A 12301-nucleotide genomic window follows, 5' to 3' on the forward strand; every position below is an offset into this window, starting at 1 on the left:
TGGTACTGGCTCTTGTATCCAAGGGCTCTCAATCTTCTACCTCCAGATTCCTGGGGGCCTGGACTGTGGGAGGCTCTGATTCTTCCTATTCCAGTTCTGTCTATTTTGCCTCCCCCAGCCTTGCCTGTGCCAACACGGAGGCAGAGTTTAGTCACCGGCCTTTACCTGGTCCCAGCTAATGCTAAAGTGTAGGCTTAGACCGTCAGAGGGGCAGAGCTATGCCTTTAGTTATCGGTGGCACAGATGCTGTTGTTCGCCGAGTTTGCAGTTGCTGTCCTGTGTCCCGTTGTCCTGGGGATCAGGTGTGTGTGGGAGGAACCAGGGGCGCCTCAGGGTGTGGCAGAGGGTGTGAGGAAGCAGGCTCTGAAGGCAGACTGTTGACCTCGTGAGGCTGCTTACCGTACCAGCGCCCAACGTCCTCTTTTGTAAAATGGAGATAGAAGACAGCCGTACCGCATCGGATTGTTGTGAGGGTTAATTAAGGTGACGCATGTAGTGCTGACAGCTCGGCCTGCAGTTAATGGTCAAGAAAGTTAACTTATTCTATATGGTCACAGATATCTGGATATGCGAGTGCATCTATAAACGTTGGAGTCTGGAAATTATTTGTAGTGTTGTGTTTATCATGTGATTTATGAGTGAAAGTGTATCTGTTTAATTATTTTTGTGTGTGCTTGATTCTGTGTTATTTATTGTAGGTATGTGATTTTGTGTTACTGTACATATGTGATTAAGTGTAGGCCTGTGTCTGTCTACATGACAAAAAGTGGATGAAGTAAGGCTTCATGGCTGTTGATACACTGACACTGTCTGCCTTTGTATGCATGCATCTGTGATCTTGTCAGTTCCAAACACCCCCTCTCACCCTCTCTCCCTCTGGAGACGTCACAACCGTAGATGTCCCTCATTTCCTCACCCTGAGGGAACCGGAACCTGGGGCAGGGGCGGGGGTGGGTGCCAGTGAGGAGGTGTTTAGACAGGAGCACATGTTCCCTCCCAGACTGTGTATGGGAGCGGGAGACCTCTCTCACGTATGTCCTGAAGGCTCCAGAGGAAGTGCTCCCCCCAGCCTGTTCTCAGTTCCCTGTCTTGTCACCATGGCAGCAGTTGCCAGGGGCTCCCAGGGTTGCTAAGATCTGGGTGTGGGAGGCTGCCAGCACTGTTGCCAGTAGAAACAGAGAATCCTGGGGGAAAGGAAGACTACCCCCACACTGCCGGCTTTATGCAGTGACAGGACTGTTTCTTGGACCTCTCTGTGTCCCAAAATTGTTCCTATCATTTGTATGTGGCAGTACTAGGGTTGGTGGGGGGCTTCAACAGGAAGCTGGAACTGGAATACTGAAATTCACATTCTGAGGAGAAAAGGGGCTCTTCTAGCCTGGCTATTCCCGTCTTTAAGGTTGGGAGGCTCTTAGAAATTAGTGCCTTCCTTATTCTGTCTACCATCGCTTGTACTTCTCCCCTGGCAATATCTCTTTTTAAGTTCTCCAATGGCTGGTACTTATCTGATGTTTCACCTTGTATAGGAATACCATGTTGACCCCATTATCCACTGACTCCTTCCTGTAGTCAGACTCTTTGCATATCACCTGGATACACACTTCATGCTGACACATTAGCCCAGAATTCAGTCCCACAATGAGCCCCAACTTTGGCCTCAGCCTGAGACACTGATATTGGTCTTAGTCTTGGATTAGGTAGCTCCCCCATCCAGCCTCAGTCTAAGCCTTCTCCTAGATCTTTTCAGATGAGCCCTAATCTTGACACTGATACTTGCACACTGACCGGTCATCTGACTCCCAGGTACTTGTCTAGTGTCTCCCTGCCTCTTCCGAACCTACACTGACTAGTTGTTGTTATCTTTTTTTAGTTGCTAAGTTGTGTCCGGCTCTTTGTGACCCCATGGAGTGTAGCCCGCCGGGCTCTGCTGTCCCTGGGATTCTCCAGCAAGAATACGGGACTGGGTTGCTATTTCCTTCTCAAGGGGATCTTCCCGACCCAGGATTAAACCCATATCTCCTGCTTAGCAGGTGAATTCTTTGACACTGAGCCACCTGGGAAGCCCTGCAATGACTAGTATCATAAAAGTTCAAAGAGTTTTGTTTTTTTTTTTTGCTTTGGGGTGAGAGAACAGTACTGGGAATGACCATCAGAGGGCATGCAACATCAGCTTCTGAAGGCATGCTTTTCAGAGCCCACCTGGAAAGGGGATAATAGGCGAATTATGATGTTGGATCTCTTCTCTCAGGTCAGGGATCAGAGCTGGAGGCACAGCAGTTGGTCTAAGAGGTTGAACTAAAGAAATTAAGGCTTTCGGCTCAGCAGTGCTGATGCTTTGGGTTTGTATGGGTCTGTACAGCATGGATCTCCCTATAGTTCAGCAGGCCTCAGGGCTGGGGTTACAGTAGAAGGTGCCTAACCACTTACTGGCATCGCAGGCCTCAAGAGAACTAGAGACCTGGGAAGGCATTTCACCCTCAACATCATATTTCTGTCATATGCATGTACAGCTTCACTACCTTCCCAGGTATTCAGTTGTCTTTTGGTCCTATTGAGCAGAAATCTGCCCCTCCTCCACCTTTGATCTTAGCTCTGTTCTTGAGGTCACATCAACCTCACTGGTCCCATCTATCAGACATCAGCCATCTGCATCCCTCAAATCTGCTCCTTGATAGGGTGAACACCTCTCAGGCCTTCATGGGTTCCTCCTTTGCCTTGTTCAGTTCCAGCTACTAAGACCATGTTCCCCTGGCTGTGGTTAGCTTTTTCCTGGGGTGCCAGTCAGCATACTAGCCAGCCCACACCCCTCCTCTGACCCTCTCTTTCCATGTAGCCTCAGGTTACATCTTCACCAAGTGAAGACTGCATCCTCTGCTCTCCCTGACCTGCTAAATCACATCCTGCCTGTTTTGTACCTATTATAATTTTAAAGGAATGTTATTGTTTATTTAAAAAAAAAGATACTTGAAAGTAATGAAATAAAAAACCATTTTGGCAATACCTTCCAGTTTTAGGGCAATCCTTGGGCTTGGTATTCTCTGTATTTGATGCTTCCTTAGATGGGACAAGGAGGGACTTAAGTGCTCACTTTAGCAGCACATATGCTAAAATTGGAACGTTACAGAGGTGATTAGCATGGCTTCTGCACAAGGATGACATGCAAATTCATGGAACATTCTATATTTTTTTGTTTTCTATGAGTATTAAAATGTAATAATGTAAAGTAGGTGTGTATATGAATAAATGAGTATATTAAAAAAAAAAAAAAGACGGACTGAAAGTTCCTAACGGGCTTGGCTGTGACTTCAGCACTGTGGACAGAGGCCAATGGAAGTATACCCAGCTATGCGGGGGAGGGGGGTGTGTATTGACTGATACACACACAGACTTCAGGGGCCAGAAATTCTTGCTGCTCACTCAGTGCCTTACAGTGTACCAAGCTCTGTTCAGTTACCAATTTTATCCTGTCTTCACTCAACTATCAGCCTAGGAGGCAGACAAAATGAACTGTTTTCCAGATTTTTACAGATGAGGAAACTGAAGTTTAGAAAGGCCAAACTCTATAAACAACCCTATGAGTGGGGTGGGAGAGAGAACACTAATTACTCCATATTTAGCAAATTTAGTGATCACTGCTCTACTCTGGCTCAAGTGCACTCCTCTTTCTCTCTAGGGAAAGTCAGAGTGGGTGGAAGTTTTTGTGGAACCGAAGCTCCAGCCAACCCTGGGAACAAGTGCCGGTTGGTATGAGGGACAGAGCTGGGAGGGTCCGAAGTTCCAGTCAAGACTGTCTGAATGAGAGTGGGGAAACCTTTCTTGTCATGAGGGCTCATAGAGGTCCAGCTTTCATGCCTTTTTTCTCTGTCCCAATGCTTGGCTTCACTGAGCCTGGAAACGAGAAAGGATGTGTAGGTTGTTATTGTGTCTGAGCCTGATGGACTTCTGTGAGAAGATTCCAGGATGGAGTGGTGTGGGAGTCTGTGAGTGAAGGGGGTGAGTTGTGCAGGTGGTAAGAAATCCTCTGATGTGGGCTACCTGCCTGGCTACCTATGTATGCCTGTTCCCTGGGGATGGAATCAGGAGGTGCTGGACCATACAGCAACTTTCTTTGAGGTGTACTTTGACAGGGAGTACAATAAATTAAGAACATGGGAACTGAAATCAGACTGCCTGACTCCCCTACTTCCTAACTTTGTGACTGTGGAACCTCACTTTCACTTTCTCATGTGTAATACAAATCACATAGTGTTGTTTTGAAGATTAGCTTATGCAAAGCACTTAGAACTGCCCAGTGCATAGGAAGTGCTAAAATGTTAGCATTTATAGTTGATTCTTGAACAATGTGGGAATTAGGGGAGCTGATGCCCCTGCCACAAAAATCCTCTTGTAACTTTATAATTGGGCCTACATATCCCTGGTTCCACATCTGCAGATTCAACTGAGGACTGTGTGGTACTATTGTACCTATTTATTGAAAAAAAATCTGCATATAGTTGGACCATGCAATTTAATGGCCTCTGGTCCCTGGAGGGTTAGCTGTATTTGTGTTTGGGGCTCCTATGGTTTCAGAGTAGAATATCTGCCTCTAATCCAAAGTCTAGAGATGCTTTCACATCTACAGGTACTGACTCTGTTCTTACCAGGCAAAAGGGATGAATTGAAGATTTCATAGTCTTTGAAAGCTTTTCCAGATCTTAGTTTATCCAATCTATCATATCACATTAAAACAATTAGCAAAGATGGTGAGGAAACTCCAGACCAAGGAGAGCCCAGACCAGTAGAAAACAGCCGACTAGTAGTCCCCACTCTGTAGTTCAGCAGAAACTGGGAAGGGAATGTCTAATACTGGCCCGTGGTGTGTGTTTGGGGCAACACACAGCAGGGAGGCTCAGAGGGCTTACCTCTTCCTCAATTTCTTCAAAAACTTTGACTTTTCTCTTCTGTGCCCCCATCTCCTCTGTGTCCATGGTGGAGCCCTTGTCTCCTCCCCACCCGCCCCTGCACCTGGCAACCTAGCTGTGGGCTTCCTGGAGACTACAGCTCCTCGTTTTAGATTCAGGAATTGGCCAATGATAGGAAACCAAACCGAAACTTGGCAGGTGCCCTGAACAACAGAAAACAGAAGCCAAAATAACATCACAATCTTTTTATTATGATTTCCATTGTGCCCAGCTTCTGGGAACATTACCTCCTTCTGGAGTGAAGGCTGAGCCATGCGGAGGAGCATGCAGCTATAATGATGGGAAGACAGGGCTTGGGGATGTTCCCCTCAGCTTACTGTCAAGTTACCTTCCAGAGAACAGCATTGGATCCTCCATTATTACTTGAGTGTTCTCAGAGCCATTCTCACAAGTTTGTGTTCGGCCAGAAGATAAATCAGAGACCATCTCTCACAGGAGGCTATGCTTGATGGCCTTTGTTTCACCATGGATATGGAAAGGCCTTGCTACTTATATCTTGATGTTCTTATTCGTGGTCATCCCAACCCATGCTACACAAACTAGAATGTTACTGGGCTTCCTAGTCACTGGCCTGAGCAGATCTGACATCCTCTCTGATCTTAGTCATTGGGGCATGTGGCCCAGAGGGAAGAAAGTTTTTCCTTAGTGCTAGTGGGGTCTATTGGAGATTCTGTAATGTGTTCATTTTCTTTCCTTTCAAGGTTGCCTAAAGCAGTGGCAGCAAGAAAGCAACAGCAGGGAAAATGCCTAGTCCTACCCCACTCCAGGGTGAACCATCGAGAATAGGCATGACACATTAATACCCCCCACTCAAGGAGGCCTCTGTTGTCTGGGCTGAAAGCTAAGGGCCCTGAGAGAGATTCTGGGCAAGGTGAAACCCGGTGGTGTGGAGACAGCAACTATTTTATTTCACTGTAAACAGAGGGGTAAAAAGGGGTTTGGTTACAGGTGCTGCCAGGATGTCCTAAAATTCTGGCATCAGTAGTGTTTTGCCTTTTAAATGCCAAGTATGTTTCTGTCTTTACTCTGTTGATTTGATGGGACCTGCAGGATCACCAGAGCTGCTACCAGTCCTGCCTTGAGGTTCCTCTTGGCTTTGTGGTATTCATGGCTGGCCTGGGGCCCTGCCACACCACTTCTTTGGAGCTTCTCTCTTGCCTTTAGGCTTCTTGGCACCACTTTTACTGAAGCCATGAGACCTGCAGTGGTTGAGGTTTGAGGCTCAGCAGCCTAGGCACCATCCTGAACCCAGCATCCAGGGAGGTGCTCTCTTCCCAGGTGGTTTGATTCTGTGCTTCCCATATTGTTGATAGGAGTGGGGGACCCCCATATTTGGTCACTCTAACAAGGCCAGGGTGACATCCCATAGGGAGCACCAAGGTCAGAAAGGCCAGTGTTTGGCCTGCAGTCACAGTTACTTAGGCTGGGGACAAAAAGAGGCAATGTGCCTATGGCTTCAGCCATGGCTATCCTCTAAGGAAGAGCTCTTGAAAGGGATCAGTATCTATGAGTGAGGAAACTGCTCCATCCCTGGGATCAAAGGGGCCTGTTGCTCAAAAGCATAGAGCCTCCATCTGCTAGGAAAGGCTGATCTCATGAGAGGAAGCCATGGAACAAATCTGAGGAGGCTATGTGGCCACAGCTATTGCCTCAGCTGCCTCTCAGTCCCAAAGCTCCACTGTATCATCCAGACGTCCCTGCCTTTATACCTGAGCATGGAGAAGAGGACTGTGGGTTAAAAACAGACTGAGGGCAAGTAGTCTTCAGAGGAGCATATGTGTAACCTCAGTCTCCCTTGACTTGGGGGTGGTGGTGCAGTTGGGGGTGACTGGGAAAAGAACTGATCTCTGCAATTTTGGGTAGCTGAGATGGAAACATTTTCTTGTACTCCTATTACAGTCAAACACTAATTTCTGTACTTGGCAGAATTTCAGACAGTCACAATGATGAAAGGGCTTGAAAAGGAAAGGAAATGAGCTTCACTAGGTTTGGGTTTGGGTGGAACTCCAGAAGTCAGTGATGGACAGGGAGGCCTGGTGTGCTGTGGTTCATGGGGTTGCAAAGAGTCAGACATGACTGAGTGACTGAACTGAACTGAACTGAGGTTTATAAAAGTTTGAATGTCTCCATACATCCTGGAGAGAGGCCCTGTAGATTAGGACACTGTAAGGGGAGACCTCAGAAAGGTGGGTTGGGATAGAGCTTCTATAACTCTTAACTGAGGGAGCAATGGAACCTCTCCTCTTCCCTTTGGTAAAGAGTTAGATGCCTATGGAGAAGAGACTGCTTGCTTTTCTGTCCTTTTCTGCTTCCCAGGACTCCTGTGACTTGGCACCCCATCTTTTGATGAGGGCATTGTCTCCTCTGGGCCCTTTGCAGCATGTCCCCACCAAGGAAGCTTGCTGTCCCAAAATAGGGAGGGGTGGTCTCAAATGGGTCAAATCCTACTGTGGAAGAACCCTGGGGCCTGTTTTGCCAGGCCCTGAGATACAGTTGGGCTGCTCTAGTGGCCTCCCGTCTTTATCACTCACCCACAGAAAGCTAGAAGCTGCTGCTCCAGAAAGGTAGGCATCACCTTGGTCTGTGAAGGATCGGGGAACAAGAAGATGGACTTCCAATCCTTGTGACTGATGATGAGGCAGGAGAAAAAAGCTGTTCAGCTCTCAAAGCCTAGAGCTTGCTTTTACTCAAAATGCCTTGTCCTGAGATCAAGCAGCCCAAGGTCATTGACATAAAAGGTGATTTGCTAGGAGAGTAAGCAAGAGCCCTTGTGCTTAATGTGGTTTAATCTTCTCAGTGCAGAACCCCAGGCCAGGCTGCTTCAGATGCAGTCCTTGGGCCCAAGAGTCATGTGCTTTCTCTTTTTTTGGCTGGACTGAATAACGGCCCCTCCTACTGGTTAGTCTTGGGAGTGTGGCTATGGAGTATTAAAGAACTGAGGGTTTTGAAATGTTCGGAGCCATACACATGAACCCAGTTCATCTTCTGTCTGCTTCTTTTCAGTCCTAAATAATCCAACCCCAGAAGCTTCTTACTTGACTTTCAGGTCACGCTGTCTCTACAGGAGGAGAACATACAGTGCTCTTGCCATGCCCCAAGTTACAGCTCCCCCCATCCTCTGAGCAACCCTGAGTTGTTTGTCTTCTGGAATGCGGATGTGTTAGTTTCTTTGTGACTGAGCCCAGCCCCTCTCAAATAACTCCTGGTACCAAGTCAGACCTTGCTAAACCTAAGTCATGAGGTTGGAAACAGAAGCTTGAACTTTAGGGCCTGTGCTTACCCACAGTATATGCTGACTGGAGAACTTGATGAGAATTTAGGAAGAACAGCTGGGGCTGAGAGGCCAGGCTGGTGGCCTTGTGGCAGCATCTTTTTGCCCCCAAAGTCCTCCCTTGCCAGGTCCAGGCCCTAAGCTTGTGGGGAAGAACATGTGGTGAGCAACGGGGAAAAGCAGCAACTCAGGCCATATCTTAGTAACAGGGAGAAGGGAACACCTCCTCCTTCTGTGAGGCTTTGCTGAGACTTTCTCTGTTCAAGACAGCTGAGATGCATATCATCTTCTTAGCTCCAGCCTCTTATCCTCATTGTCATGTGGTTTGAAAGGAGTCCCTGTTTAGGGCTCTGTACGCCATACCATGGCATACTTTTCTATGTCTGCAGTTAAGCTAAAGAATGGAAAAAAATGAGCCTTCTCTCCTCTTTCATTCAGGCCTACCCTCCCTGGAGCTCAGGCTTTGGGTCTCTGTGGTAGCTGACCTGGGTGAAGCACCTAACCCAGAAGGTTGCCAACTGCCATCATACCTGTTCCATTTGGCCCTTGGGCCCTGGGCCATGAGCACCCACCTAAAAAACAGGGGTCAGGATGGCTCACCTTGGGTTTGGACTGGTCTGCTAAATAAAGACTTTTGGACTTAAATGACCTGGATGAGAGGTTCCTAGATTTCTGAGTCCCTGGGAGGGGCTGCCTCCCCCTTTTCTAATTGGCACTCCACAGACTAGCTCCTTCTCTGTCACCAGGAGTTGGGGTTTAAATAAACAATAAATAAATAATAAGTGCAGTGGTGGTCTTCAACAATTTCCCCCACCCCAACACACCTGAGGGACACAGCACACACCTAGTAGAACAGAGGTTCAGCACAGAAGGGGTTTTCAGTGTGGGAAGAGGGCGTCTGGCAGCATCTCTAGCAGAGTATGTGAATCTGATGTGCCCCCTTGTTAAGACTCACTTGGCCAGAGACTGACCTACTGTAAATGAAAACTTGCCAACAGACACCCCCCCCCCCCCCCACCCATCTATACCAGGGGCTTCACAAAAGAACTTTGGTCTTTCTTCAACAAAAAAGAAGTATCAGGTCTCTGACGACATGGACAGCTAGGCGTGTGTGTTTGTGTGTGCATGTGTGTGCACACACATACGTGTGCAGTGGCAGGTCCAGGCTGCAGTGTGAGGGCAGGGGTGGTCCTGGAGCAGATGCTGCCACAGCTCCCAGGGCTTCTCCATGTGGCAGTGCATTTACCACTCTTGTTGTGAGGGGAATGGTGACTTCAGTGCCGCCAAGCTTAGTGATAAACTGAGATGTGGACAATGCTCCATCCCCAGAAGTCTCAGGACCAGAGGTTAGTGGGGAAAGGGAGAAATGAAAGGAGGGAGAGAATGCCACTGTCCCCAAACTGAGCTTTTCTGCTCCATGCTATCCTGGGGGCTTCAGGTGAATGGCCGAACTGTTGGGGCGAGCAGCCAAGATGTAGATGACACTCTCCTGCAGGAAGGTAGGCCAATCCACAAATCTGGAGTGGAAGCAAAGAACAGATTTGTGAGGCTGGTTGCTGAGTCTGGAGGCTCAGAAGACCTGGTCCCAGCAGCATGGCTTGAGCCGGGCAAAAATCAGGGAAGTCCTGGCTTGTGCCTGAAGTGGTGCCGGCAGACTGTGCTTCCAGGCTGATAGCTAGATTTGATCTAGCCCTATGGATCTGGGGTCAAATCTGGTTTCTGGGGTGGGCATTTGTTGTTTTGGGGTGATGGTGGGTAATGCCCAATCTTACTTGTGTGTGTGGGGGTCAGGGTGTAGACAGCCAGGTAAGGAGGTGTCACTCACCTGGACTCAGGCTCTGTGGGCAGTGGGGCCTTGTCCTGACTCTTGGTGCTGCTACTGGCTGGGCTGCTGTCTGCTATGGGACCCACATGGCTGACACTGTTGGGTACAAAGACATGTGGTTAGAAGTGGGACCATGAAAGGTCTGCCCCTCCCATATTCTGGTGAATCCAAAGCTCTGGTGAACCCCTGGATATGCACGTCCAGACTTTTCTGACATGAGTGAGAGAGTTTGGAGTCAAGGCTGATCTATGCCTTGGCCAGTAGGAGTCACTGGCCACTATCTAATTCACAGAAGGATCCTCTCCTGGCTACTGGACGAAAGGGCTGAAGAAACACGGAGGCAGGTACCTTTCATACCAAAGGACAGAGGAGGAGGGTAGGTGAGTGGGGGCAGGGATTGGTAGGGAGTGGACCTGACACTGCAGGAAGGAGCCTCGGTGGGGCGTTTGCAGAACCAAGAGTGTTGGGCACGGTGGCACTCGGCCTCGCTGATAGTGCTCCCGCTGCCCCGGGCCAGGAAGGTGGCTCGGGCTCGCTCCCGCTCCTTGACCGTTAGAAGCCTTAACAGAGAGTTCTGTGAAAGAAGAGAGAAATTAAGACCTTGGAGATGAAAATATTTTGTAAACTGTCAAGCCATAGAGAATCCTACCTCCATTATTATCTCTGCAACCTCCCTTTGAAGCTGCCTGGAGCCTTTCTGGTAGCACCAACATTTGCAGTGAGGTCCAGCGCAAATCAGTCTTCCTTGGGCAGTTTCCCCAGCCCAGGCACTGGATCACCTGTCACTGGCTGGAACCTGAGCCCTTTCCTGGTACTGGTTCCTGCTCAGAGAGTACCCAGTGTTCCCCCAACCTGCCTGGCATGCTTCCCAGGGCTCTGTCACCCAATATCCCACAGACATTCACCCCAGCTGGCCCTTACCTGGGGACGCAACTGCTGTAGAAGCAGGAGGGACTCGTGGGACAAAAAATCAGGCCACTCAACGTGTCCTCGGCGTTCAGGGTCCAGGGCTGCAAACTGGCGGGCTGCCTGCTCCTCTTGCGCCTCACTTAGAGCCCTGTCGCTGCTCCCTCTCTTTGCTGTCTGGTGGCGGTAGCGTAGGAAGTCCTCCAGTGTCAGGGAGCAGTCTGTGGGGAGGCACCACACGCTAGGCATGCCCGCCCTTCTCTCAGCATCTGCAGTACCTCCACTCACCTCGAGTGTGCCCTCCAGAGCCCCCGCACCCACAGCTTTTGTCCAGTCTGTTTCCATAGCCAGGATAACACAGGCTGTGACCAGGGGCAGGCCAACAGCTTGCAAACAGGGTTCCATTTACACCCTTGCCCTCCAAATTCCAGATTACTCCTTTCATGGTTCATCCTAGAAAGTATGAAGGAGAAGCCTTCCTGGCCCTCTCCATTGGCAGTACCACCCAGCCTTACCAGGGATAACTTTACACTGCTGAAAGGTCTCTGTGAGGCTGTACATTTCCTCCTCAGTTAGCAGCAAGTTGAGATTGTCCTGAAAAAGAAGAAGAGCTAAATCAATGGCCATATAGGCCAGAAATAAAGGCCAAGGATCAAGAAGGGTGAAATAGTATTTCAGATGGACGGCAATTATGGGATCATCTGATCCCAGCATCTCATTCACAGTCAAGGAGACTGAGGCTCCAGAAAGAGGAAAGGACTTGCTCAGAGCTGTCCAGCTCTGGCTGGAATCATCCCCAGAATCCCGTTATCCTGGCTCCACCCAAGTCCCTTTTACTAAAGTAGTGGCTTTTGGATTATTCTCTGAGATAGCTTAGGGGCTCCTTGGTGGTGCCTCAGGAAGTTGCTGCAAGTGAAAAGGGGGAAACTGGGTAGAGTTGTGAATCCTCAGCTCCATCTACCAGAGTAGCTCCATCTTTATCTATTTTATGTATCTGGCCTCTGTGTTAGACTGTGTTCAAAGAGTATTTTAGTTTAAAAAGTTTAATTCTAACTCCAGTTTCCATATTTGGTAAAAGTGTTTAATCCTAAAGTTGTATCACTTTCACTCCAGAATGGTTTTGAAAGAGATGCCATCATTAAAAATTTCCTAAAACCAAATGATTTTTTTTTTTAATGGTGCCATGGAAGTTTTAATTCCAAAAGAGCACTGATATGTTATTTTGTTAGCATTAATTTATAGTCTTACAGTCTTTAAACTACCAAAGATTCTTTACAGTAGATCATTTCCTCTCTAAAATACCAGTAAAGAATAGGAGCAGACATTTCATGACTATTT

At 48.4% G+C, this 12301-nt stretch overlaps 1 protein-coding gene, 1 long non-coding RNA gene and 1 other non-coding gene across 5 annotated transcripts in view; 2 read left to right on the forward strand and 1 right to left on the reverse strand.

Moving 5' to 3' along the window:
- LOC139039483 (uncharacterized) lies at positions 1-10560 on the forward strand. Its single transcript, XR_011492753.1, has 2 exons — positions 1-3740; positions 10350-10560. It is a non-coding gene; the product is annotated as an uncharacterized lncRNA (long non-coding RNA).
- Positions 3081-3187, forward strand: LOC139039561 (U6 spliceosomal RNA). Its single transcript, XR_011492902.1, has one exon. It is a non-coding gene; the product is annotated as a U6 spliceosomal RNA (small nuclear RNA).
- The window catches only part of PHF24 (PHD finger protein 24), a 24000-nt gene continuing 16830 nt past the window's right edge, over positions 5132-12301 (reverse strand). For all 3 annotated transcript variants that reach the window (XM_020880397.2, XM_020880396.2, XM_070480307.1), the window contains 5 exons: positions 11479-11557; positions 10979-11184; positions 10471-10631; positions 10058-10153; positions 5132-9749 (listed from right to left, as the gene is read on the reverse strand). In XM_020880397.2, the coding sequence (XP_020736056.2) occupies positions 9653-9749; positions 10058-10153; positions 10471-10631; positions 10979-11184; positions 11479-11557 (639 nt within the window). In that variant the 3' untranslated portion in view covers positions 5132-9652. The remainder of the gene's footprint in view (positions 9750-10057; positions 10154-10470; positions 10632-10978; positions 11185-11478; positions 11558-12301) is intronic.

The sequence above is a fragment of the Odocoileus virginianus genome, chromosome 18, assembly GCF_023699985.2.
Source record: "Odocoileus virginianus isolate 20LAN1187 ecotype Illinois chromosome 18, Ovbor_1.2, whole genome shotgun sequence".
Lineage (NCBI taxonomy): Eukaryota > Metazoa > Chordata > Mammalia > Artiodactyla > Cervidae > Odocoileus > Odocoileus virginianus.